General features: G+C 35.7%; 1 protein-coding gene across 2 annotated transcripts in view; it reads right to left on the bottom strand.

The window, feature by feature from the left end:
- The window catches only part of CNTLN (centlein), a 361,398-nt gene that overhangs the window by 244,833 nt on the left and 89,722 nt on the right, over positions 1-26,843 (bottom strand). For both annotated transcript variants that reach the window (XM_031654268.1, XM_031654269.1), the window contains exons 4-5: positions 21,162-21,296; positions 20,377-20,556 (exon numbers count right to left, since the gene is read on the bottom strand). In XM_031654268.1, the coding sequence (XP_031510128.1) occupies positions 20,377-20,556; positions 21,162-21,296 (315 nt within the window). The remainder of the gene's footprint in view (positions 1-20,376; positions 20,557-21,161; positions 21,297-26,843) is intronic.

The raw sequence follows: 26,843 nt of genomic DNA, 5'->3' as shown, positions 1-26,843 counted from the left end.
GAGACCCATTTCACGAGCAAAGACACACATAGGCACAAAATAAAGGGATGGAGAAAGATCTACCAAGCAAATGGAAAACAAAAAAAGGCAGGGGTTGCAATCCTAGTCTCTGATAAAACATACTTTAAACCAAAAAACATCAAAAGAGACAAAGAAGGCCATTACATAATGGTAAAGGGATCAAATCAACAAGAAGAGCTAACTATCCTAAATATATATGCAACCATTACAGGAGCACCCAGATTCATGAAGTAAGTACTTAGAGACTTACAAAGAGACTAAGGCTCCCATACAATAATAATGGGGGTCTTTAACACTCCACTGTCAACATTAGACAGATCAACGAGACAGAAAGTTAACAAGGATATCCAGGAATTGAACTCATCTCTGCACCAAGCAGACCTAATAGACATCTACAGAACTTTTCACCCCAAATCAACAGAATATACATTCTTCTCAGCACCACATCACACTTATTCCAAAACTGACCACACAGTTGGAAATAAAGCACTCCTCAGCAAATGTGAAACAACAGAAATTATAACAAACTGTCTCTTGGACCACGGTGCAATCAAACTAGAACTTAGGATTAAGAAACTCAATCAAAACCGCTCAACTACATGGAAACTGAACAACTTGTTCCTGAATGACTACTGGGTACATAATGAAATGAAGGCAGAAATAAAGATGTTCTTTGAAACCAATGAGAACAAAGATACAACATACCAGAATCTCTGGGACACATTTAAAGCAGTGTGTAGAGGGAAAATTATAGCACTAAATGTCCACAAGAGAAAGGAGGAAAGATCTAAATTTGACACCCTAATATCACAATTAAAAGAACTAGAGAAGCAAGAGCAAACACATTCAAAACCTAGCAGAAGGCAAGAAATAACTAAGATCAGAGCAGAACTGAAGGAGATAGAGACACAAAAAACCTTTCAAAAAATTGATGAATCCAGGAGCTGGTTTCTTGAAAAGATCTACAAAAGTGATAGACAGCTAGCAAGACTAAAAAAGAAAAAAGAGAAGAATCAAATAGACGCAATAAAAAATGATAAAGGGGATATCACCACCGACCCCACAGAAATACAAACTACCATCACAGAATACTATACACACCTCTATGCAAATAAACAAGAAAATCTAGAAGAAATGGATAATTTCCTGGACACTGACACTCTCCCAAGACTAAACTAGGAAGAAGTTGAATCCCTGAATAGACCAATAGCAGGCTCTGAAATTGAGGCAATAATTAATAGCCTACCAACCAAAAAGTCAAGGACCAGATGGATTCACAGCCGAATTCTACCAGAGGTACAAGGAGGAGCTGGTACCATTCCTTCTGAAACTATTCCAATCAATAGAAAAAGAGGGAATCCTCCCTAACTCATTTTAGGAGGCCAACATCATCCTGATACCAAAGTCTGGCAGAGACACAACAAAAAAAGAGAATTTTAGACCAATATCCCTGATGAACATCGATGCAAAAATCCTCAATAAAATACTGGCAAACTGAATCCAGCAGCACATCAAAAAGCTTATCCACCATGATCAAGTGGGCTTCATCCCTGGGATGCAAGGCTGGTTCAGCATACGCAAATCAATAAATGTAATCCAGTATATAAACAGAACCAAAGACAAAAACCACATGATTATCTCAATAGATGCAAAAAAGGCCTTTGACAAAATTCAACAGCCCTTCATGCTAAAAACTCTCAATCAATTTGGTATTGATGGAAGGTATCTCAAAATAGTAAGAGCTATTTATGACAAACTCACACCCAATATCATACTGAATGGGCAAAAACTGGAAGCATTCCCTTTGAAAACTGGCACAAGACAGGGATGCCCTCTCTCACACCACTCCTATTCAACATAGTGTTGGAAGTTCTGGCTAGGGCAATCAGGCAAAAGAAAGAAATCAAGGGTATTCAATTAGGAAAAGAAGAAGTCAAATAAATTGTCCCTGTTTGCAGATGACATGATTGTATATTTAGAAAACACCATCATCTCAGCTCAAAATCCGCTTAAGCTGATAAGCAACTTCAGCAAAGTCGCAGGATACAAAATCAATGTGCAAAAATCACAAGCATTCTTATACACCAGTAACAGACAAACAGAGAGCCAAATAATGAATGAACTTCCATTCACAATTGCTTCAAAGAGAATAAAATACCTAGAAATCCAACTTACAAGGGATGTAAAGGACCTACCTCTTCAAGGAGAACTACAAACCACTGCTCAGTGAAATAAAAGAGGACACAAACAAATGGAAGAACATACCATGCTCATGGATAGGAAGAATCAATATTGTGAAAATGGCCATACTGCCCAAGGTTATTTATAGATTCAATGCCATCCTCATCAAGCTACCAGTGAGTTTCTTCACAGAACTGGAAAAAACTGCTTTAAAGTTCATATGGAACCAAAAAAAGAGCCCGCATTGCCAAGACAGTCCTAAGTCAAAAGAACAAAGCTGGAGGCATCACGCTACCTGACTTCAAACTATACTACAAGGCTACAGTAACCAAAGCAGCATGGTACTGGTACCAAAACAGACATATAGACCAATGGAACAGAACAGAGTCCTCAGAAATAATACCACACATCTACAACCATCTGATCTTTGACAAACCTGACAAAAACAGGAAATGGGGAAAAGATTCCCTATTTAATAAATGGCACTGGAAAAATTGGCTAGCCATAAGTAGAAAGCTGAAACTGGATCCTTTCCTTACTCCTTATACGAAAATTAATTCAAGATGGATTAGAGACTTAAATGTTACACCTAAAACCATAAAAACCCTGGAAGAAAACCTAGGTAATACCATTCAGCACATAGGCATGGGCAAGGACTTCATGTCTAAAACACCAAAAGCAACAGCAACAAAAGCCAAAATTGACACATGGGATCTAATTCAACTAAAGAGCTTCTGCACAGCAAAAGAAACTACCATCAGAGTGAACAGGCAACCTACAGAATGGGAGAAAATTTTTGCAATCTACTCATCTGACAAAGGGCTAATATCCAGAACCTACAAAGAACTCAAACAAATTTACAAGAAAAAAAACAAACAATCCCATCAAAAAGTGGGCAAGGGATATGAACAGACATTTCTCAAAAGAAGACATTCATACAGCCAACAGACACATGAAAAAATGCTCATCATCACTGGCCATCAGAGAAATGCAAATCAAAACCACAATGAGATATCATCTCACACCAGGTAGAATGGCGATCATTAAAAAGTCAGGAAACAACAGGTGCTGGAGAGGATGTGGAGAAATAGGAACACTTTTACACTGTTGGTGGGATTGTAAACTAGTTCAACCATTATGGAAAACAGTATGGCGATTCCTCAAGGATCTAGAACTAGAAGTACCATATGATCCAGTCATCCCATTACTGAGTATATACCCAAAGGATTATAAATCATGCTGCTATAAACACACATGCACACGTATGTTTATTACGGCACTATTCACAATAGCAAAGACTTGGAATCAACCCAAATGTCCATCAGTGACAGACTGGATTAAGAAAATGTGGCACATATACACCATGGAATACTATGCAGCCATAAAAAAGGATGAGTTTGTGTCCTTTGTAGGGACATGGATGCAGCTGGAAACCATCATTCTCAGCAAACTATCGCAAGAACAGAAAACCAAACACCGCATGTTCTCACTCATAGGTGGGAATTGAACAATGAGATCACTTGGACTTGGGAAGGTGAACATCACACACCAGGGCCTATTATGCGGAGGGGGGAGGGGGGAGGGATTGCATTGGGAGTTGTACCTGATGTAAATGATGAGTTGATGGGTGCTGGCGAGTTGATGGGTGCAGCACACCAACATGGCACAAGTATACTAATGTAACAAACCTGCATGTTATGCACATATACCCTAGAACTTAAATAATAATAATAATAAAATAAAAAATAAAGTGGGTGAAAGATATGAACAGACACTTCTGAAAAGAAGACATTTATGCAGCCAACAGACACATGAAAAAATGCTCATCATCACTGGCCATCAGAGAAATGCAAATCAAAACCACAATGAGATACCATCTCACACCAGTTAGAATGGTAATCATTAAAAAGTCAGGAAACAACAGGTGATGGAGAGGATGTGGAGAAATAGGAAGTCCTTTTACACTGTTGCTGGGACTTTAAACTAGTTTAACCACTGTGGAAGACAGTGTGGCGATTCCTCAAGGATCTAGAACTAGAAATACCATTTGATCCAGGCCTCCCATTACTAGGTATATACCCAAAGGATTATAAATCATGCTGCTATAAAGACACATGTACACGTATGTTTATTGCTGCACTATTCACAATAGCAAAGACTTGGAATCAACCCAAATGTCCATCAATGATGGACTGGATTAAGAAAATGGGGCACATATACACCATGGAATACTATGCAGCCATAAAAAAGGATGAGTTCGTGTCCTTTGTGGGACATGGATGCAGCTGGAAACCATCATTCTCAGCAAACTATCGCAAGAACAGCAAACCAAACACCTCATGTTCTCACTCATAGATGGGAACTGAACAATGAGAACACCTGGACACAGGAAGGTGAACATCACACACCAGGGCCTGTTGGGGAGTGGGAGGTGGGGGGAGGGATAGCATTAGGAGATATACCTAATGTAAATGACGAGTTAATGGGTGCAGCACACCAACATGGCACATGTACACATATGTAACAAACCTGTATTTTGTGCACATGTACCCTAGAACTTAAAGTATAATAAAAAAGAAAAAAAAAAGAGAACTCTTAAACACTGTTGGTGAAAATGTAAATTAGTATAACAACTAAGAAAAACAGTATGGAAATTTCTCAAAAAAACAAACAGAACTACCATACAATCCCACAATCCCGCTACTGGCTATCTATCCAAAGGAAAAGAAATCAGTATATCAAAGAGATAGGTGGCTGTAATTGAACATTTATTGTGGCATTATTCATAATAACAAAGATATGGCATCAACCTAAGTATCCACAAACAAACCAAACTAATGCATAAAGAAAATGTGGTATATATAAATAATAGAATACTACTTAGACATTAAAAAAATGAAATCATACCATTTGAAGTAGCATGAATGGAACTGAAGGTCATTACATTAAATAAGTCAAGCAGAGAAAGACAAATACTGCATATTTTTACTCACATCTGTAAGCTAAAAACCTTATCTCATGGTGATTGGGAATACAGTGATAGATACCATATACTGGGAAGGGAAAGTGGGAGAATGAGGATGTATAAAGGTTGGTTTTTGGAACTAATATGCAGTTAGACAGAAGAAATAAGTTCTAGTGTTTGATAGCACACTCAGGTTCCTATACTTGGGAACAACATCACGTATATTTCAAAGCAACTGAAAGAGAAGACTATAAATGATACCTGCACATACAACTGATAGATATTCAAGGTGATGGAGACCCCAAATACCCTGACTTCATCATTACAAACTATATGCATGTAACAAACACTCACATACACCCCATAAATCATAGATTATTACATAGCAATGAAAGGGAAAAAAAGGAATACACACACACACAAAAGTAATTCTAGAGCTAAAAAATACAACTGAAATAAAATATTCACTAGAGGGTTCAGCAGCAGATTTCAGCACAAAAAGTAATTAGATAACTAGAAGATAGAACAACTAAAATTATTGAGTCTGAAGAGCATAAAGAAAGAAAAAAGAAAAAAAGTGACCAGTGGGACACCACCAAGCAGACCAACATACACATTATGGGAATCTCAACCAGAGAGGGGACCAAGAAAATGGTAGAATTGCTGTTTGAATAAATGATGTCCCAAAACTTCCAAAATGTGATGAAGGACATGAATCTACAAATCCAAAAACCTCAATAAACTCCAAGTAAGATCAACAAAGTAGACTCCTGTTGAGATACATTATAATCAAACTTGTGAAATTCAGCCTACAAAAAAAGAGAGAATCTTCAAAGTAGCAAGAAAGAAGTGACTCATCACATACATGGAATCCTTAATAAGAGTAAAAACTGATTTCTTGCCAGAAACCACGGAGTACAGAGGCACTGAGATAACATATTTAATGTACTAATGGAAAAAACAAACATTAACCTTGAATTTTCTATGCAGCAAAAACTGTCCTTAAAAAGTTAGGGAGAAATTAAGACATTTACAAATAAAAACTGAGAGAAGTCATTACCACTTCACCTGCACTACAAGAAATGCTAAATGGAATCCTTCAGATTGAAATGAAAGGACGCAAGGCAGTAACTCAAATCCACATGAACAAATAAAGACTTCTAGTAAAGATAAATAGGCGGGCAAATAAAAAAGCCAGTATTATCTAGTTGGCTTCTAATTATCCTTTATATTTCCTACATGATTTCAAAAACAAACACATAAAAACTATAAAAACTACAAAAAAACTACATAAACAATGTATAAACTACTTATACATTAGGAACACATGTATAAGATATAACTTGTGACAACAATAATATAAAATGGATGGACAAAGCTGTAGAGGAGAAGAGTTTTGTATGCTATCAAAAACACTTTGTATCAATTCAAATTTTACTGCTATAAGTTTAGAAAGGTATATGCAATCTACATGGTAAGCACGAATAAATTATCAATAACGTGTATACTAAACACATAAAATCGAAATCTGTCATAGAAAAAATCAGCTAAGGAAAGCAATAATGGAGAAAATGAGAGACATAAATAGCCGTAAAAAGAAAAAATGGCAGAAGTTAGTTCTTCCTCATTAATAATTTCTCTAAATATAAATGAATTAAATTCTCCAGTCAGAAAAAAAGAGATTGGCACAAGGGATAAAGAAAACATTCTACAATGATATGTTGTCTACAAAAGACTCACTTTAAATTCAAAGATACAAACAAGTTAAAAGGAATGTGATGGAAAAAGATATTTCATGCAAATAGTAACCAGAAGAGAGCTGGGGTAGACATAATCATATTAGAAAAGAAGAGACTTTAAGGCAGAAATGGTTACAAGAGACAAAAGATCTAATAATCAACTCATCGAGAAGATATAACAATAATAAACATGTAGGCACCAAACAACGGAGCCCCAAAACATAGAAAACAAACAATTAAAGAATTGACAGAGAAATAGAAAATGTTACAATAATAGTTGAAAATTCAGTATTCCACATTAACTAATGAAAAAGCATCTACATGGAAGGTTATTAATGATAAACACGGCTTAAACAACATTGCATACTAGATACACCTAGAAGGCATATATGAAATACTCTATCCCAAAACAGCAGAATAAACATACTACTCAAATACATATGAAACATTCACCAGGACACACCATGAGTTAAGTCATAAAATAACTGACAAAAAAATTTTTAAACAGTAACATAACACAAAGGATCTTCTCTAAATAAAATGGAATGAAGCTAGAAATCAACAGCAAAAGGAAAAAAGTAAAATACACAAGTATGTGGAAATTTAAAAACACACTCAGCCAGATGCAGTGGCTCATGCCTGTAATCCCAGAACTTTGTGCGGCCAAGGAAGGAGGATAGTGAGGTCAGGAGATAGAGACCATCCTGGCTAATACAGTGAAACCCCGACTCTACTAAAAACACAAAAAAAATTAGCCAGGCATGCTGGCAGGTACCTGTAGTCCCACCTACTTGGGAGGCTGAGGCAAGAGAATGGCGTGAACCTGGGAGGCAGAGCTTGCAGTGAGCCTAGATTGCACCACTGCACTCCAGCCTGGGTGACAGAGTGAGACTCCATCTCAAACAAACAAACAAACAAAAAACACTCAAAGAACCTATGGATCAAAGAAGAAATTACAAGGGAATTACAAAATATTTAGAGGTGAATATAAAGAAACACAACACACCAAAACTATGCCATATAGCAAATACAGTTGCTCAGAAGGAAATTTACAGCCATAAGCACCTATGTTTTAAAAAGACGTATCTCATTAATATCCTAAGTTTGTAACTTGAGAACCTAGAAACAGAATAGCAAACTAAACTCAAAGATAGAAGAAAATAAATAATAAATATTAGAGTTGAAATTTTAAAAGGAGAAGGGATAGAAAAACAATTGAGAATCAAAGCAAAAGGTTATTTCCTCAAAAGAATGTTCAATTTTGCAAACCCTTAGCTAAACTACCAAAGAAAAACAAAGGATGCAAATAACTAAAATCCGAAATGACATGAGAACACTATTATTAACTATAAAGAAATGAAAATGATTATAAGATAATAAAAAGAATTATTAGATATATTACAATGAATCCATCTGATTCTGGGCTTTTGTTTGTTTGCAGACTTTTTGTTACTGACTCAACCTTGCTATTCATTACTGGTCCGTTCAGGTTTGCATGATGCTAAATACCTAATTAAATGGATTATTAGTTAGAGTAAGTATTAATAAGGAAGTTGCCATTTTATTACTTTTTTCTCTATATATGAAACAGCATTTTCGTCCTTCATTTCCTCTATTATTGATTTTCTTAGTTGACTTTTTATAGTGACACATTTTGACTCCATTTGTTTAGTATATATTCCATATTTATATAAATTATTAAACATATTTATAATTATCAATAATTTTCCTTCAAATTAAATAATTTAGATAAAATGGACAAATTGCTAGAAACACCTGGATTACCTAAACTGACTCAAGAACAGTCTTAACCAATATAACAAATGAAGAGACTGAATCGCTTATCAAAACCTCCCAACAAAGAAAAATTCAGGGACAGGTAGCTTCACTGGTGAATTCTACTCAACATCTGAAGAAGAATACCAAACCCTCTAAAACTGTTATAACAACTAGAAGAGGATGTAATACGTCCTAACTCATTCTGTAAGGACAGCATAATCCTGATACCAAGGCAAGTGTAAAATAAAGATATATCAATAATGTAAGGTTGGTTTAACATCAAAAAAAATCAATTAATAGAATACACCACACCAGTATAATGAAAGAAAAAGGTGGGTGGGTGCAGTGGCTACGCCTGTAATCCCAACTTTTTGGGAGGTTGAGGCAGATGAATCGCTTTGAGCTCAGGGGTTCAAGACCAGCCAAAGCAACACGGCAAAACCATGTCTCTACAAATAATTAGCAAGGCATGGTGGCTGACACCTGTAGCCCCAGCTGCTTCGGAAGCTGAGGTTGGAGAATTGCTTGAGCCTGGGAAGCAGAGGTTGCAGTGAGCTCTGTCATGCCACCACACTCTAGCCTAGGTGACAGAGTGAGATCCTGTCTCCAAAAAAAAAAAAAAAAGAAAGAAAAAGAAAGAAAGAAAGAACAGAGAAACCACATGATCATTTCAATAGATGCAAAAAAAGTAAAAGTATTTGGCAAAATCCAATATTCTCTTCATAATGAAAAACACCTGATGGGAGGAGGTAGAGCAAGATGGCTAAATAGAAGCCTCAAGCAATCATTCTCCATGCACAAACACCATATTGAACAACTATCCACATACAAAAAAAGTACCTTCTTAAGAACCAAAACTCAGGTTAGCAATCACAGTACCTGGTTTTAACATCATATTAAAGAAAGAGGCACTGAAGAAGGAAGGACAGACAGTCTCGAGTAACCCACACAACCCTTTCCGTATCCCCCAGCAGTAGCTGCATGGTGCAGAGACAGAAATTGTGTTCTTGGGAGAGGCAGAGCACAGGGACTGAGGAACTTTGCACTGCAACTCAGTGCTACTCTGTCATAGTAGAAAACAACATGGGGCAGAACTCAGCTGGTACCATAGAGGGAACATGTAGACCAGCCCTAGCCAGAAGCAAATCTCCCAACCCAGCAGTTAGAACCTGAGTTCAGGCAAGCCCTGTCACAATGAGCTAATATGATCTGAGGTCCTAAATAAACTTGAAAGGCAGTCTAGGTCACAAGGATTGCAACTAGGCAGTCTTGGTGGAGTGCTAGACTCAGAGCCAGTGGACGTGAAGTGCATGTGACCTAGTAAAATACCACCCAGCACAGCACAGGGAATACTTATATCACCCTCATCTAAGTGAAGGCAGTGCAGCTCACAGCTCCATGAGAGACTCGTACCTTCTGCTAGAGAAGAGGAGAGAATTAAGAGGACTTCATCTTGCAACTTGGACTTCATCTTGCAACTTAAACACCGGCTGAGACAAACTACAATAAGGCACCAGGGAGTGCCCTGAAGCACCCATTCCTGGACCTAGCTCCTGAACAACATTTCTAACCATGCCCTGGACCAGAAAAAAACAAACTCCTCTGAGGGAAAGGCCCAGTCCCAACAGGATTCATCTTCTGGGTGATAGACATGTGGAGAGACTTCTCAGCTTGAAGAAAGGGAAGAGAAGAGTGGGAAGGACTTTGTATTGAGGCTTGGTTACCAGCTCAACCGTAATGGAATAGAGGACCAGGTAAATTCCTACTTTTCCCAACTCCAGTCCCTGACTCCCGGATGGCCTATCTGCACATGCCAGGGCAAACTTGCCGTACTGAAGGGAAGGACACGGGTCTGGCTGGATTAAGAAATTGCTGATTGTGGAGTCCTAAGTCCTTGAGTAAACACATGCAATAACCACATAGTGGTATCCATGGGCCTTAGGTGAGAACCAGTGCTGCACTAACTTCAAGTATGACCCAGCTCATTTCCAATGAGTCACAGGGGTGCTTGTGTAACCCATCCACTAAATCCAGGCAGCTCATCATAGAGAAAGATTCCATTTGTTTCAGGGAAAGTAAGGGAAGAGAACAACAGTCTCTGCCCAGTAATCCAGGAAATTCTCCCGGATATCACACAAGACCACCAGGGCAGTATTTCTAATTCTATAAGAGGCACAGTGTTACTGGGCTTATAGTGCCCTCTAATGCAGATAAGGCTACAATGACCAAAGACATAGATCACAACATCCAAGTCCCTTCAAATACCAGGAAAGCCTTCCCGAGAAAGATGAGTAAAAACAATCACAGACTGTAAAGAATGCAAAAGATACCTAAGTCTTCAATGCCCAGATACCAGTGAATATCCACAAGCATCAAATCATCCAAGAAAACATGACCTCACCAAATGAACTAAATGAATGACCAAGGGCAAATTGTGGAGAGATACAGATATGTGATCTTTCAGACAGATAATTGAAAATAGCTGCTTTGAGGAAGTGCAGTCAAGATAATACAGATAAGGAATTCAGAATCCTACAGATACATTTTTAAAATAAACTGAAGTTATTAAAAAGAATAAAGCAGAAATTCTGGAACTGAAAAATGTAACTGACATATTAAAGAATGCATCAGCCTCTTGAAAGCAGAACTGATCAAGCAGAAGAACTAGTTAGATTGAAGACAGGTTGTTTGAAAATACAGTCAGAGGAGACAAAATAAAAATGAGTAAAAAGAATGAAGCACACACACAAGATTGAGAAAATAAAGTGAAAAGGGCAAATCTAAGAATTACTTGCCTTAAAGAGAGGTAGAGAAAGGTCAGGCTAGAAAATTTATTCAAAGAGAAAATATCAGAGAACATACCAAACCTAGGGAAGGATATCAGTATCCAAGAACAAAAAGGTTATAGACCATGAAGTAGATGTAACCCAAAGAAAACTACCTCAAGGCATTTAATAATCAAAATCCCAAAGGCCAAGGATGAAGAAAGGATACTGAAAGCAGAAAAAAAGCACACACACACACACACACACAAATAACATACAACGGACCTCTAATACATCTGGCAGCAGATTGCAAAGTGGAAACTACAGGCCAGTAGAGAGTGCCATGACATATTTAAAGTGCTGAAGGAAAAAAAAAAAAAAAAACTTTTAACATAGAGTAGTATATCCATCAAAAACATCCTTCAAACAAAGACTTTCCCAGACAAACAAAAGCTGAGGGATTTCATCAACACCAAATCTGTCCTACAAGGAATGCTAAAAAAATTCTTCAATTTGAAAGAAAATAAAAAACAACATTAATAAGCAATAAGAAGCCATACAAAGGAACAAAGCTCACTGGCAAGAGTAAGTATATAGACAAATACAGAGTATTATAAAAGTGTAATTGTAGTGTAAACTACTCATATCTTGAGTAAAAACAACAAAAGGTAAATCTATCAAAAATAATAACTGTGACAACTTTCAAGACTTACTACAGTTGAATAAGATATAAATAAAAAGAACAAAACGGTACAAAACAGGATGAAGATTAGAGTTTATATTAGTTTTCTCACTGTTTGTTAATGTGTATATGCAATCAGTGTTAAGATGTAATCAGTTTAAAATAATGGGTGATAAAACAGTATATGCAAGCCTCATGGTAACCTCAAATCAAGACACATACAATGGATACATAAAAAATAAAGAAGAAATTAAATCATACCACCAGAGAAAATCACCTTTACTAAAAGAAAAACAGAAGGAAGAAAAAATGGACGAGAAGACCACAAAACAACCAAAAACTTAAAAAACAAAAAATAACAAATGGCAGGAGTTAAGTCCTTACTTATCAATAATAATGCTACAGGTAAATGAAACAAATGCTCACTAATAATGCCGAAAGCAAATGGAACAAACTCTCCCCATGTATATATTTTTTCAAAAAGCAAGACTCAATCATCTGTTGCCCACAAGAAACTTCAGGGGACCAGGCACGGTGATGCACACCTGTAACCCCAGCACTTTGGAAGGCAGAGGCAGGAGAGTCACTTGAGCCCAGGAGTTTGAGATCAGTCTGGGCAACATAGCAAGACCTCGCTCTACAAAAAATTAAAAAACAAAAATTAGCGAGATCTGGTGGTATATGCCTGTAGTCTCAGCTACTCAAGAGGCTGAGGTGGGAGGACTGCTTGAGCTTAGGAGGTGGAGGCTGAAGTGAGCCATGATCATGCCACTGTACTCCAGTCTGGGTAACAGAGCAAGACCATGAGAAAAGGGAAGGAAGGACGGAAGGAAGGACGGAAGGAAGGACGGAAGGAAGGACGGAAGGAAGGGGATCGGAAGGGAAGGGAAGGAAGGAAGGAAGAAGGAAGGAAGGACGGAAGGGAAGGACGGAAGGAAGGGAAGGAAGGAAGGAAGGAAGGAAGGAGGGACGGACTTAACCTAAAAATACATACAGATCAAAATAAAAGGGTGAAAAATATATTCCATGCAAATGAAAACCAAAATAGAGCAGAAGTAGCTATACCTCCATCACACAAAATAGATTTCAAGACAACAACTATAAAAAGAAATAAAGAAGATCATTATATAATGCTAAAGAGGTCAATTCAGCAAAAGACTGTAACAAATGTAAATATATATACATGCACCCAACACTGGAGCATCAAGATATATAAAGAAAATATTATTATAGCTAAAGAGAGAGAGGCCCCAATACAATAACAGCTGGAGGCTTCAACACCCCACCTTCAGCATTGGATAGGTAATCCAGACCATAAATCAACAAAGAAACAAGACTCATCTGCACTACAGACCAAATGTACCTAATAGATATTTACACCACATTTCATCCAATGGCTGCAGAATACACATTCTTCTCCTCAGCATGTAGCTCATTCTCAAGGATAGGCCATATGTTCACCACAAAACAAGCGTAAACAATTCAAAAAACTAAAATTATATCAAGCATCTTCTCTGAGCACAGTGGAATAAAACTAGAAACAAGTAACAAGAAAAATTTTGGAAATGACATATCACATGGAAATTAAACAATATGCTCCTGAATGACCAGTAGGTCAATGAAGAAAGTAAGAAGAAAACTGAAAAATTCCCAGAAGCAAATGATAATGGAAACACACCATACCAAAACCTATGGGCTACAGTGAAAGTAGTACTAAAAGCAAATTTTATGCTATAAACATCTACATCAAAAAAGCACCTAACAAATAAACAACCTAATAATGCATCCTAAAGAACTAGAAAAGCAAGAGCAAACAAAATGCAAAATTATTAGAAGAAAAGAAAGAATAAAGATCAGAGCAGAAATCAATGAAATTGAAACAAACAATACAAAAGAACAATGAAAAGAAAGTTGGTTTTTTGAAAGATAAACTAAGTGGACAAAACATTAGCCAGATTAACTCAGGAAAAAAGAAACCCAAATAAGCAAAATCAGAGATGAAAAAGTAGACATTACAACAGATACTGCAGAAATTCAAAGGATTATTAATGGCTACTATAAGCAACTATATGCTAATAAATTCAAAAATCTAGAATAGACAAATTGATAGACACATACAACCTACTAAGACAGAACCATGAATAAATCCAAAACCTGAACAGATCAATAACAAGTAATGAGATTGAAGCCTTAAATAAAAAGTCTACCAGAAAATATGTCTCCCAGCTTCACTGTTGAATTCTACCAAACATTTAAATAAGAACTAACCCCAATCCTGCTCAAACTATTCTGAAGAATAGAGAAAGGAATACTTTCAAACTCATTCTACAAGGTCAGTATTATCCTGATACCAAAGTCAGACAAAGACACATCAAAAAAAAGAAACTACAGGCCAATATTCCTGATGAACACTGATACCAAAAATCCTCAAAAAAATATTAGCACCAAATCAAAAAATCATTCATCATGACCAAGTAGAATTCATCCTAGGGATGCAAGGATGGTTTAACATATGCAAATCAATCATTAGGATACATCATGAGATACATCATATCAACAGAATGAAAAACAAAACCTGGCCAGGTGTGGTGGCTCACGCCTGTAATCTCAGCACTTTGGGAGGCTGAAGCAGGCAGATCATCTGAGGTCAGGAGTTCAAGACCAGCCTGGCGAACATGGCAAAACCCTGTCTCTACTAAAAATACAAACATTAGCCAGGCATGGTGGTGCATGCCTGTAATCCCAGCTACTCAGGAGGCTGAGGCAGGGGAATCACTTGAACCCAGGAGGCAGAGGTTGCAGTCAGTCAAGATCGTGCCACTGTACTCCAGCCTGGGTGAGACAGCGAGACTCCATCTCGAAGACAAAAGCCAAAACAAAACACATGATCATTTCAATTGATGGTGAAAAAGCATTTGATAAAATTCAACATTGTATCATGATAAAAACTCTCAAAAAAACTGGATATAGAAGGAACATACCTCAAAACAATAAAAGCCATAAATGACAGCCTGGAAGATAGTATCATACTGAATGTGGAAAAGCTGAAAGCTTGATGCTAAAATCTGAAACATGACAAGGATACCCACTTTAACCACTGTTATTCAGCACAGTACTGGAAGCCCTAGAGCAATCAGACAAGACAAAGACAGAGCATCCAAGTTGGAAAGGAAATAGTCAAATCATCCTTGTTTGCTGATGATATAATCTCATATTTGGAAAAACCTGAAGACTCCACCAAAAACCTATTAGAATGAATAAACAAATTCAGTAAAGTTGCAGGATACAAAAGTAACATACAAAAATTAGCAGCATTGCTATAGGCCAACAGCGAACAATCTGAAAAAATAATTAAGAAAGTAATCCTACTTATGATAGCTACAAATAAAATTAAATACCTAGGAATTAACCAAAGTAGTTAAAGATCTCTACAGTGAAAACTATAAAACATTGATGAGAGAAACTAAAGAGGACACCAAAAAAAAAAAAAAAAAAGGAAAGAAATACCTTGCTCATGGATTGGGAGAATCAATACTGTTAAAATGTCCATACTGCCCAAAGCCATCTACAGATTCTATGCAATCCCTGTCAAAATACTAATGACATTCTTTGCAGATTTTTTTTTAATCTGAAAATTATATGGAATCACAAAAGACCCAGAGTAGCCAAAGCTATCCTGAGCAAAAAGAACAAAACTGGAGGAATCACATTACCTGACTTCAAATTAGATTACAAAGCTATAATAACCAAAATGACATGGTACTGTCATAAAAACAGACACACAGACCAATGGAGCAGAAAAGAGAACTCAGAAATACAGTGATACATCCCCAGCAAACTCACTGTTAACAAAAGTGCCATGAAAATACATTTGGGAAGACAGTCTCTTCAGTTAATGGTGCTGGGAAAATTGGATATACATATGCAGAAGAATGAAACTAGACCCCTATCTGTTGCCATATACAAAATTCAAATCACAATGGATTAAAGACTTAAGTCAGACCTCAAACTGTGAAGCTACTAAAAGAAAACATTGCAGGAACTCTGCAGGACACTGGACTGCACAAAGATTTCTTGAGTAATACCCCACAGGGACATGAAACCAAAGCAAAAATGTACACATGGGATCACATCAAGTTAAAAAGCTTCTGCACAGCAAAGAAAGCAATCAACAAAGTGACAATATCTGCAAACTATCCATCTGACAAGAGATTAATAACCAGAATATATAAGGAACTCAAACAACTCTATGTGAAAAAAAATCTAATTATCTGATTTAAAAAGGGACAAAAGATGTGAATACACATTTCTCAAAAGACAAACAAATGGCAAATAGGTATTTGAAAAGACATGGATATCCACTCTTTATTTAACACTATACCAGGATTTCCAGCAGGAAAGTATAAAATAAAATGAAATTACAAGCACTCAGATTAGAAAGGAGGAAGTGAAACTATGTCTACTTGCAGATGTCGTGATATGACATGTAGAAAGTCTTAAGGAATTTACTAAAAAAAAAAAAAATCAGAATTAGTTAACCTATTCAGATAGGTTGCAGTATACAAGATCAGTATACAAAACTCAATTGTGTATCTATACATTATGAATGAATGACCTGAAGAGAAAATTAAAAACAGTTCCCATTATAATAGCATCAAAAATAATAAAATATTCAAGAATGCATTTACCCAAAGAAGTGCAAATTTATACCCTGAAAGATACAAAACAACTGAAAAAATTGAAAAAGACCAAAATAAATGGAAAACATTACATGTTGATGGATCAGAAGATTCTTATTATTATTGAGATAATACTACTCCCCAAACTGATTGACTTATTCAAGGCAATCTCTATTAAACTCTCTGATGGCTTTTTTGGCCAGAAGAAAAAAGATAACTCTTTTTTTTAGTTTTTTTTTTGAGATGGAGTCTCGCTCTGTCGCCCAGGTTGGAGTGCAGTGGCCGGATCTCAGCTCACTGCAAGCTCCGCCTCCCGGGTTTACGCCATTCTCCTGCCTCAGCCTCCTGAGTAGCTGGGACTACAGGCGCCCGCCACCTCGCCCGACTAATTTTCTTGTATTTTTAGTAGAGACGGGGTTTCACTGTGTTAGCCAGGATGGTCTCAATCTCCTGACCTCGTGATCCACCCACCTCGGCCTCCCAAAGTGCTGGGATTACAGGCTTGAGCCACCGCGCCCAACTGAAAAATGATAATTCTAAAATTCATATGAAAATATAACAGATGCAGAATAGCTAATCCAGAAAAAGAAAAAATATGGAGGACACATATACCCCAATTTCAAAACTTGCTACAAATCTGCAAAAATCAAGAGAATGTGGCATAGGCAGGAGGACAGATGTATAGATCAAATAAATAGAACTGAGGTCCAAAAATGAACGCTTATATTTACAGTCAACTGATATTCAAAAATGGTATCAAGACAATTCAGTGGGGAAAAAAGAATTTTCTTCAACAAATTGATCCAGTATGTACACAAAGGATTTGAATAGACATTTCTCCAAAGATAGTAATACATGAAAAGATGCTCACCATCATTTACCATCAGGAAAATGTAAATCAAAACCACAATGATTTGAGACTAGCCTGGCCAACGTGGCAAAACCCCATCTCTACTAAAAATACAAAATTATCTGCATGTGGTGGCACGTGCCTGTAGTCCCAGCTACTCGGGAGGCTGAGGCAGGAGAATAGCTTGTATCCAGGAAGGCAGAGGTTGCAGTGAATCGAGATCACGCCACCATACTCCAGCCTGGGCGACAGAGCAAGACTCTGTCTCAAACAAATGAACAAACAAAAAACCATAATGAGATATCACTTCACATTCCTGAGGTGGCTATAACAAAAAGGGCAAAAAATTACAAGTATTGATGAGAAGATGGAAAAATCAAAACCCTCATAGTGTCTGAATGTAAAATGGTGCAGCAGTTTTGGGAAATAGTCTGGCAGTTCCTCAAAAGCTTAAAAACAGTTACCATATGACTCAACAATTTCACTCCTAAGTATATACCCAAAAGAAATGAAAATATATGTACATGTAGGAAATAAAAAGTAGTATCTTTTCCTTACCCATAGCAAGGTTCATGGCTAACATCCCAGTAATAAAAGACAAATTACTAAGAGAAAAATATAACATTTATTTAACCAAAGTTTTACATGACACAGTAGATGTTGGAAATGAAGATGCAAAGACCCAGGGAAAACTGTGTGTTTTTATGGACAGTCATGCAAAACTGTGACTGGAGGACAAAGGCATATGATCCTGTGGTAAAATAAACTTATTAGAAAGGACTGTTTGTTCAAATTCTTCTTGGACTCTAGGTACAAGACAGAACCTCTCTGAACGAGGGTGGTAAGATCTACTTTCCAGGAAGGTAGCTATGAGAATTCTTTTATGACCATGCTTCATGGGAGAAAGCTGGGAGAAGATCAGTGAACAACCTTGCTGCTTTCGTGGATACTGAGTAAATGATGTGGACCATCACATCCAAAAATAAATTATAAATAGATTAAAGACTTTAGGGTGGGGAAAACTTTGTCATATAAAACTTTTAAAGCAAAAACATTTGAGAATAAAATAATAAAATGACTACCAAAATTCACAAACTTTTGAAATTCCAGTTTTCCTTATTCAAGGTTTATAGAACAGAAGGTATTTATAAGATACAAAATATTAGTATGCAAAATAAATAATGAATGCCCAAAAAGCAGTAAGAAAAAGACAATAACCCCATGAGAAAAAAATGTTACACAACTACAAGTCACAGTAAATCCCAGAACTGATTATTCAAATAGAATAAATAAGGAAATAAAAATTATCACCAAATAATCATGTAGCTGTGAATTAACACAAGTACTGGTTTACCCTTATCACACTTCCAAATTGTTTAAAGCTTGCGCAGAAGCAGAAACTGATACAAAAATTAAGAAAATAAATCCACCAGAATTCAGTTCTCTCAATGGCTCAGTCAACCCATGATTGTGCACTAATAGACTTAAATATTTCCATAAATAATCTGTAACAGGTTTATACTCCGAGAAAGATGTATCCTTCTCCCCTAACTTAAATATTCTTGCATACATGCATATACACACCCATACATCCATACATATTACATCGTCCCTCAGTATTCCTGGAGGATTGAATGCAGGACTCTCCACAGATACCAAAACGCAAGGATGCTTTAAGTCTCATATATAAAATGGCATAGTATTTGCGAATACCCTACACACGTTCCCACATACTTTAAATCATCTCTAGATCACTCAAAATACTGAATACAATGTAAACAGCTGTTATATCGTATTTTTACTTGTATTGTTTTCTATTATTGTATTGTTACTTTTAATTGTGGTTTTTTTTTTCTGAATAGTTTGACCCACTGATGCAGAACCTGCAGATACATATGGTCAACTGCTTATAACTATTGAATAGCTCTGTGTGTGTGTGTGTGTGTGTTCTTTTTAGGGGTATACACATTGAGAGACCACTATATTTACTAGCACTAAAATCTGGATCTGGCCTTTTCAACAAAATCTATAGTTAAAAAAAAAAACATGCAATTTAATAAGAAAAGAAATTAGTAAAAACCTCTAAAGACAAAGAGAATGCCATAAAAAAGTATTATTTTGAAAAATACTCATAAAAAAAATGTAAGAAACCACTGCCTCACTTGATTAGCCTTTTAAAAAGGGTATAAGAATATAATGATTGATTGTAACTTTTATCTTCTATAAAAATAAAAATTTCCCACAAATAAGGCCCTTTCCTTTAAAGTCAAAGAAAGTACCACCATAGAACCACATATTTGTATTGTTTAACAGTTTAGTATTTTTTATACTTTATATTTTAAAGGATCTAGAAAATAGTCTTAAAAACCATATTGCAATAAATTCTAGCTATCTTTGTAAGCTTAAGCCTTAAGTGAAAAAGTTAAAACCCATGATTCTAAATATGTTATTTGAAAACACATTTTATTTCAAAATGCAATAGCCTTTATTTTTTAATGATTACATTTTAGGATAACCATTTGAAGTCAGTTTCCTGCTTTGCAACATCAATTTTTAAAAAGCTGTGGGTCTTAAGTGAAAGAATATAAATTAATGCTAGTCCCCACTGGAGGATATGAATATATAGCTTGTTATTTAAAGAAAATAACATGTATTAAACTTCCTAGAAAAAGTTAGATCCAAAAGAGGAGTATGGATTCAATTCCTATTGTGTACCTTTATTTTTGCATCAGTGCTATATTTTTCTTTTCTCCAATGTGCTTCCTGCTTCCTCAGTTTCTCCAGGTCATTTAGCAGGTCAGTGCAGCGGGTACTTAATTTATTGTTTTCCTCCTCCAGATTTTTTATAATTAGTCTATTTTGCTCTTCTTTGTTCTGTACACACTCTTTAGTGTCCTGTAGAACAGAACCACAAGGGCAAATAAACAAAACAAAAACCCAAAAAATAGTGAGAATTAATCAGCAAATACAAACTGTGCAGTTTTACCCTCACAGAAGCTTCTCCTATATTTGATAGCCAAGGTCACCTGTGTACTTTTATTGGCCTCTTTTCATGCAGGTGGATGGGTCATATTTTTTCACTGGATGACAGCTTTGATGAGTACACATTTGCAAAGAGCCCATTAATTGATCAAGCTGCCTTTGATGCTGTCCCCAGCTATTTTTGAGACCCATACAGATATATCCTCCCAGACCTGGGTTTTATCAATTAATAATGCCAGTCCCATCAGAATCTAATTACAAGAAGCCACATATTCACACTCCTACTTTCTTAGCTCCATTTCCATCATTAACTATTTATCTAAAAGTTATAAAGCTTGGAGTTCTAGCTTTAAAGCATCCTTATCAGAGTTTTTGCATGTGAGAAAACTGTATGGTACAGGAGGGCCTAAGGCAATTTTTCCTCCAAACCTGTCACTTTCTGTGCCACAAAGGCTAACAAAGCTTAAAGCAGAACTTCAAAGCAACAGTCCCACAAAACTATGTACAAGTCAACACACCTTAATTTCTTGACTTTTATCTTTAAATTTCTTCTCCAACTCACTGAATTCTTTCCTTAAGAAAGCATTTTCTTCATCTACTGCAATTTTCCGTTTTACAAGGTCATTTATTTCCTGTTTCAGTACTGATTCTCTCTGTGGAAAAAATTTAAATTACTGGTGAGCTTTTATTTCTAAGAAAAAATATTTTATTTCAAAGGTTTTACATTTTGATTTGCTAATGTTATGATTAATTAGCTTTCATAATAATGTCTGTCACCAAAATTCTCATCTCCTGAAACATGTCCATGAATTTTTAACTAAAATGTGCAAGTACAGGGCCTATTTATGTTGAAGAACACATAAAAACTGGACACTAAATATTAAACCACGCTCAGAAAGCAAACTTTCAGAATTTAGGTGTGTAACAGGAGAAAAACAAGATTTTACAAACCATTCTAATTAAAGAAAATATATTTATAGCTAACGTAATTCCTCATTCTTTTATTTGAATGTCATTTAGAAGGAACTTTTCTCAAAAACTATTGATTTTGTAAAAGCATAAATCACTTTAAAAATTTTTAAATGGCAAGTTTGTTTTAGTACTAATAATATCTTGCTCTGTAGCCAGAATATTTAGAATGTTAAGGCTGCCATAATTTTTAACCAAACATTCTTCTCACATGTGAGATACCTAAATTACACCTACGAGGTGGATGTACCCATGACTCAATTTTTAGCTTCCCTTGTTTCTCTGGACATCTTTTCTCTCAGAAAATGTAGCGCCTCTCTTGGCTGCTAATCTTACCTCTGTCTGAAAGACTATCTAATCTATATTCCAGCCCTCACCTTCCCAATCACCAATCTCATATTTCCAGCTATACAAGATCCCTCCCTTTGGATTGTCTACTACCTCAAACTAACTTGCTAAAAATGGAATCCATATCCTGATGCTGTTTCCTAAACTTCTTCAACTTTTATCAATCCATCCATTCTTTCAACTAATATTTATTAAACACATACTATCTAGCCTGACACAATTACTGGAAGCCTCCAAGTAAGACTCAATAACACCTTCTGTCTATCAACCAAGAAAAAGAGACATCAAGATAGAAACACTTTTTTTTTAAGTAATACGCTCAGTTGACCTTTATTCCATTTCTGATCTATCACTGATGCTGATTCCTTTATACTCTCATATTTCCTCCTTATCAAACTGTCTCCAAAGGACTTGGGAATAAACTGAAAATCAGAGGAAGATCCAGGATTATGATGAGAAGTGGATTTTTAGAAATAAAGTGAAAATATATTCAATATTCTATTTTATTTATTTAATTTTTTAAGAGACAGGGTCTCGCTCTGTCCTGTCACCCACTCTGGAGTGTGGTGGCACAATCATGGCTCACTGCAGCCTCGAACTCCTGGACTCAAGGGATCCTCCCATCTCAGCTTCCCAAGTAGCTAGGACCATAGGTATGTGCCACCAACCCAGCTAATTTTTAATTTTCTTCATAGAAATGAAGTCTCACTATGTTACTCAAACTCCTGGACTCAAGCAATCTTCCCAGCTCGGCCCTGCTGAGATTACAGGTGTGAGCCACTGTGCCCAACCCCAATACTCTAATTTTTAAAAGTGTAATATTAATTATTGATTTTATTGTATTTATAGGTAAAAAATAATTTAGATACTGAATACATACAAAAATAATCTGTGATAAATGTGTAAAGAATTTTTTTTTTTAAAAAAGTAAAAGGAGCGGCCCTGTATGTACCAACATTCAGCTAGGAAACACAACTGTACCATTATCTTTGATATCTCATGTACGACCCTTTATCCTCTAGTACTTCCTATTCCCTCCAAGGGTAAGCATTATCTTGAAACCCTGATTCTTATCTTTGCCTTGCTTTTCTTTACAGTTCAAAGACAGATATATGTCCCTATTTAATATGCTGTATAGTTTTGCTTACTTCTGAACTTAAATCTTATTATACATATTATGTAGCTTGCTATTTTTGCTCAACATATGTTCCCAAATTTATTCATAATAATGAATGTAACTGTAGATCAATTACCTTGATGTAATTAATCCATCAGGTATTATTAATCCATCAGATAACTATGCTCTATTTATCCATCTTTTATCAGTGTGTATTTCAGCTGTTTCCCATTTGAGGTAAAGGGGTATACAAAGAATACTGTTATGAACACTCTTAAGCATGACTCCAAATATTCATGACCAAGAATTTCTCCCAAGCAGTGTTTTTCAAACTACAGATTACAATCTAGTAATAGATCATTAAATCGATTTAGTTACAATAGTTGGTATTTTTTTAAACGGATTATAATACAATAGAAAATATCAAGGTAATAGGCACACATTATTAGCAATGAAACTACAGTTATAGGAATAAACTTACAAAACAGACATGCTTCATAAATTATTTTCTAAACTTTTATCATATTTAAGATTTTTCTTGTATTTAAATATTAGTAAATTCACATTTGATATAAAAATTTTCATGTTTACCTTAATTATATGTACTAAAAATAACTATTATTATGTGAAACTTTTATTTTGTGTGTGTATAATGGGTCATGAAGTAAAATGTACTTCAGGGATAATACTAACAAAAGTTTGAAGAACACTTCTCTGGATTATATCCACTTAGAGGTGAAATTGCTAAGTCAAAGACTATTCGCATTTCAGGAGTTTTCATTACTCTACCTCCCCACCAACACTTAACTCTCAGGGTTGGAAATTTTTTTAAATCCAATAAGTACAAATGGCATCTCAGTTTTTAACTTTTCTGTTCTATTTTAATTATTAGGCCATATCAAAATGTGCCTGACATCAAATAACATAAAAATAGATGCATAAAAATGGCTCGTCCACAATTTACAATCACTTTTTCTACTCTCAGCTAAGTCTTACGCTCCTTTGAGACTCAACTACCACCTCCTCAATAAAAGCATCCCTTACTATCCCAGTATTTTGTAATTCTTGCCATTTCTAAATTTTTGTGTTATTATACATTTGACACATAACAAACTACCTAGTGTTGCTAATAATCTTTCTACTCATAATATCTCCCAAATTGGACTGTTAACTGTTTACAGATGAGATTGACACTAAATAATAAATTCAATAATATAAGCATTAAAACTGTCTGTAAAATACCCATAAGCCTATCCTTTGAAGAAAAAATGACAAAATTTGAGCCTATCTTGTCTATTCTGGAAATTACTTAAACTCTAGGAAGAACACTGACCAACTGACAAGTTTTAAAAGGGTTTTCCCATTACAGTGAACTAAACTTAACAGGCACTGACAATATAAATGATACCAACAGAGAATCCTTTCATGAGAATTATTTAATAATTTAGATTTTGGCATTTGAGTGAACTTACAATAGTAATTCAAAAGGACAAACAGACTCAATCTGTAAATTAAAAAGCATAATAAGATTAAAAAATTGCTTAACCAAAACTATCATATTCCGATAATTAGTTTAATATTACATTGCATAATATAGTTTCTTATATCACAAAATCATTAAAGTAATAAAAGATTTTCTCCCAATACAAGAGCACTGTAAACTCTAAAAGTGTAAAAGTTCGTATAAATCAACATATTATCCTAATAAAATATACCCTCGATAATCTAAATAATGAAAGCACAGATATATACAGTTAAAGTTCATTTTAAAATTAAGCTTTATTAATATTTTTCAGCAAAACTTTCTGAATAGAGGCAGGTAAATTCTTAATAGTCTGGCTTGAGTTAATATTAAAATAGCAAACAGAATTCAGAGGAACCATAAAGCATTAAGGGGTGACAAGAGAGACAATGTCTGGAACAAATAATTTATTACAGATAAGCCATAAAATGAATAATTCAAATAATGGTCAAGAGAAGTCTACAGAGTAACAAGAAAATAATAGTGAGTATGAAGCAGGGATAAAAATGTGTCGGGGGTGGGGAAGGGGCATAAGGCCCAAACTCTATTAGGCAATACTTGAGCATAGTTAATTTATTATTTATACTGACCTATTTTCAAAATGGACATGAAACTTTTAACAAAAAACAAACAAAGCAGTAATTAAACCACAATAACTAAAACAATGATAAGTGGAGAAAAAGGAAGGGATAAAAGTAATTGAAATTAAGAAATAAAACTTCTGAGCCTCCTGGAAGGTAAGGAAAAAAGGAAATATAATGTTAAAAAGCAATTATCATCTAATTAAATACAATATACTAGGTTATCATAAGTCATGCTATCAAAGCACAATACTAAAAGGGAAATGTATTACATAATTTTATAACAGTGACAAAGCTAAAACATAGTGTTACCCAAAAAAATGGCAATTCTTTATACTAATAATTATTAGATTGTACTCTACAAAAGTTTTTCTGCAACCAGTGGAAAAAAAAAATCTGTGTGTGTAACTTTCTAGTAATTTCACTAGATAGAAGTAAGATTTAAATAAGCTAAAGGATTTGTCATTCTAATTCTTATTCTATCTCATAGCTATAAATCTTGAAAATTAGGAGCTATTTAATATTTTTCAGTGGAACAACAATTCAATGGAGGGGGCTTCTGGTTTCCAGTCCAGCATGTAAGGAACTTGACAGTCGTCTTTCTCATTTACACAATAAGCAAAAAAGCTGAACAAACTGAAAATCAACAACTCTTTTCAGATCCATCAGAGAATTGAGACTATCCAGCAAACCAACGTCCCCAAAATTGAAGAGACAGGCAAACAGAGAGAATAACAACTTAATGGAACAGACGCCCAGGAGAAAAACCTTTCACAGGAGCCAGCACCAGGGTGGAAAAACTTATTCTGTAATTAATGAATTATTAGAAGATCAATATGGACAAGTCTGAGAGTTTAAAACTCAAGGATGGCCCAGTTTTGGGCAGGGGAAGGAGACCAACAGCACTCAGAGGAATCATAAAACAGTAAGAGGTGACACATTTTCATACGTGTAACCTACTGGATCCCTGTCATGTTGCCACAGGGAAGATGAGACAATAATTCCTTCCTGTTTCCAGTATGTGGAGGCAGAAAGTAACCATCTTTAAATACTCAGAGTATTCTTTTCTTCTTACCAAGGCCTGCCATCGAGAAAAACTATTTTACCAGAGCCCAGACTCATGGGGTTTTACCTGAGCCCAACTAACCAACTTGGATAAGGGAAATACCCAACTCAAGCACCTTCTAGCCTTCCTGTCTCTCCTAAGGGGATAAGGGGAGGGGGGAAACAAACAAACAAAAAACTAAGAAGCACTTTTGAAGGTCACAATTCAGAACCACAGCTCACCAAAAGATTGAAACCCAAACATAACACTACAGACAGCTTCCTCTCCTCCCCCAACACCCCACCACCACATCAATGGGGCTATTGTATAATTAATAGGTTTGACCAAAAACAGCAGTTTAAATAGCAACTATTAAATTAAATTGCCTCTGTAGGTAGCTAACTGTAACCTAACAATATGTAAACACAACCCTACTTGAGAGTATATTTTTGTACAGTAGCCAAGTCTCAGCCAATCACAGCAGCCAAGCATTGAGCCAATCACAAGGGCAAATTGCCAAAACATGTCCAAATAAGGCAAACACCAGACTGTAACCAATCTGGCTATTTCTGTGTGTCACTTCCATTGTCTTGCTATACATAGTCCCAGCCCACATTG

This window comes from Papio anubis, chromosome 13, assembly GCF_008728515.1.
Source record: "Papio anubis isolate 15944 chromosome 13, Panubis1.0, whole genome shotgun sequence".
NCBI classification, from domain to species: Eukaryota; Metazoa; Chordata; class Mammalia; order Primates; family Cercopithecidae; genus Papio; species Papio anubis.
Note: the sequence above shows the minus strand (reverse complement) of the source record. Positions and strands in the feature narration are given on the sequence as shown.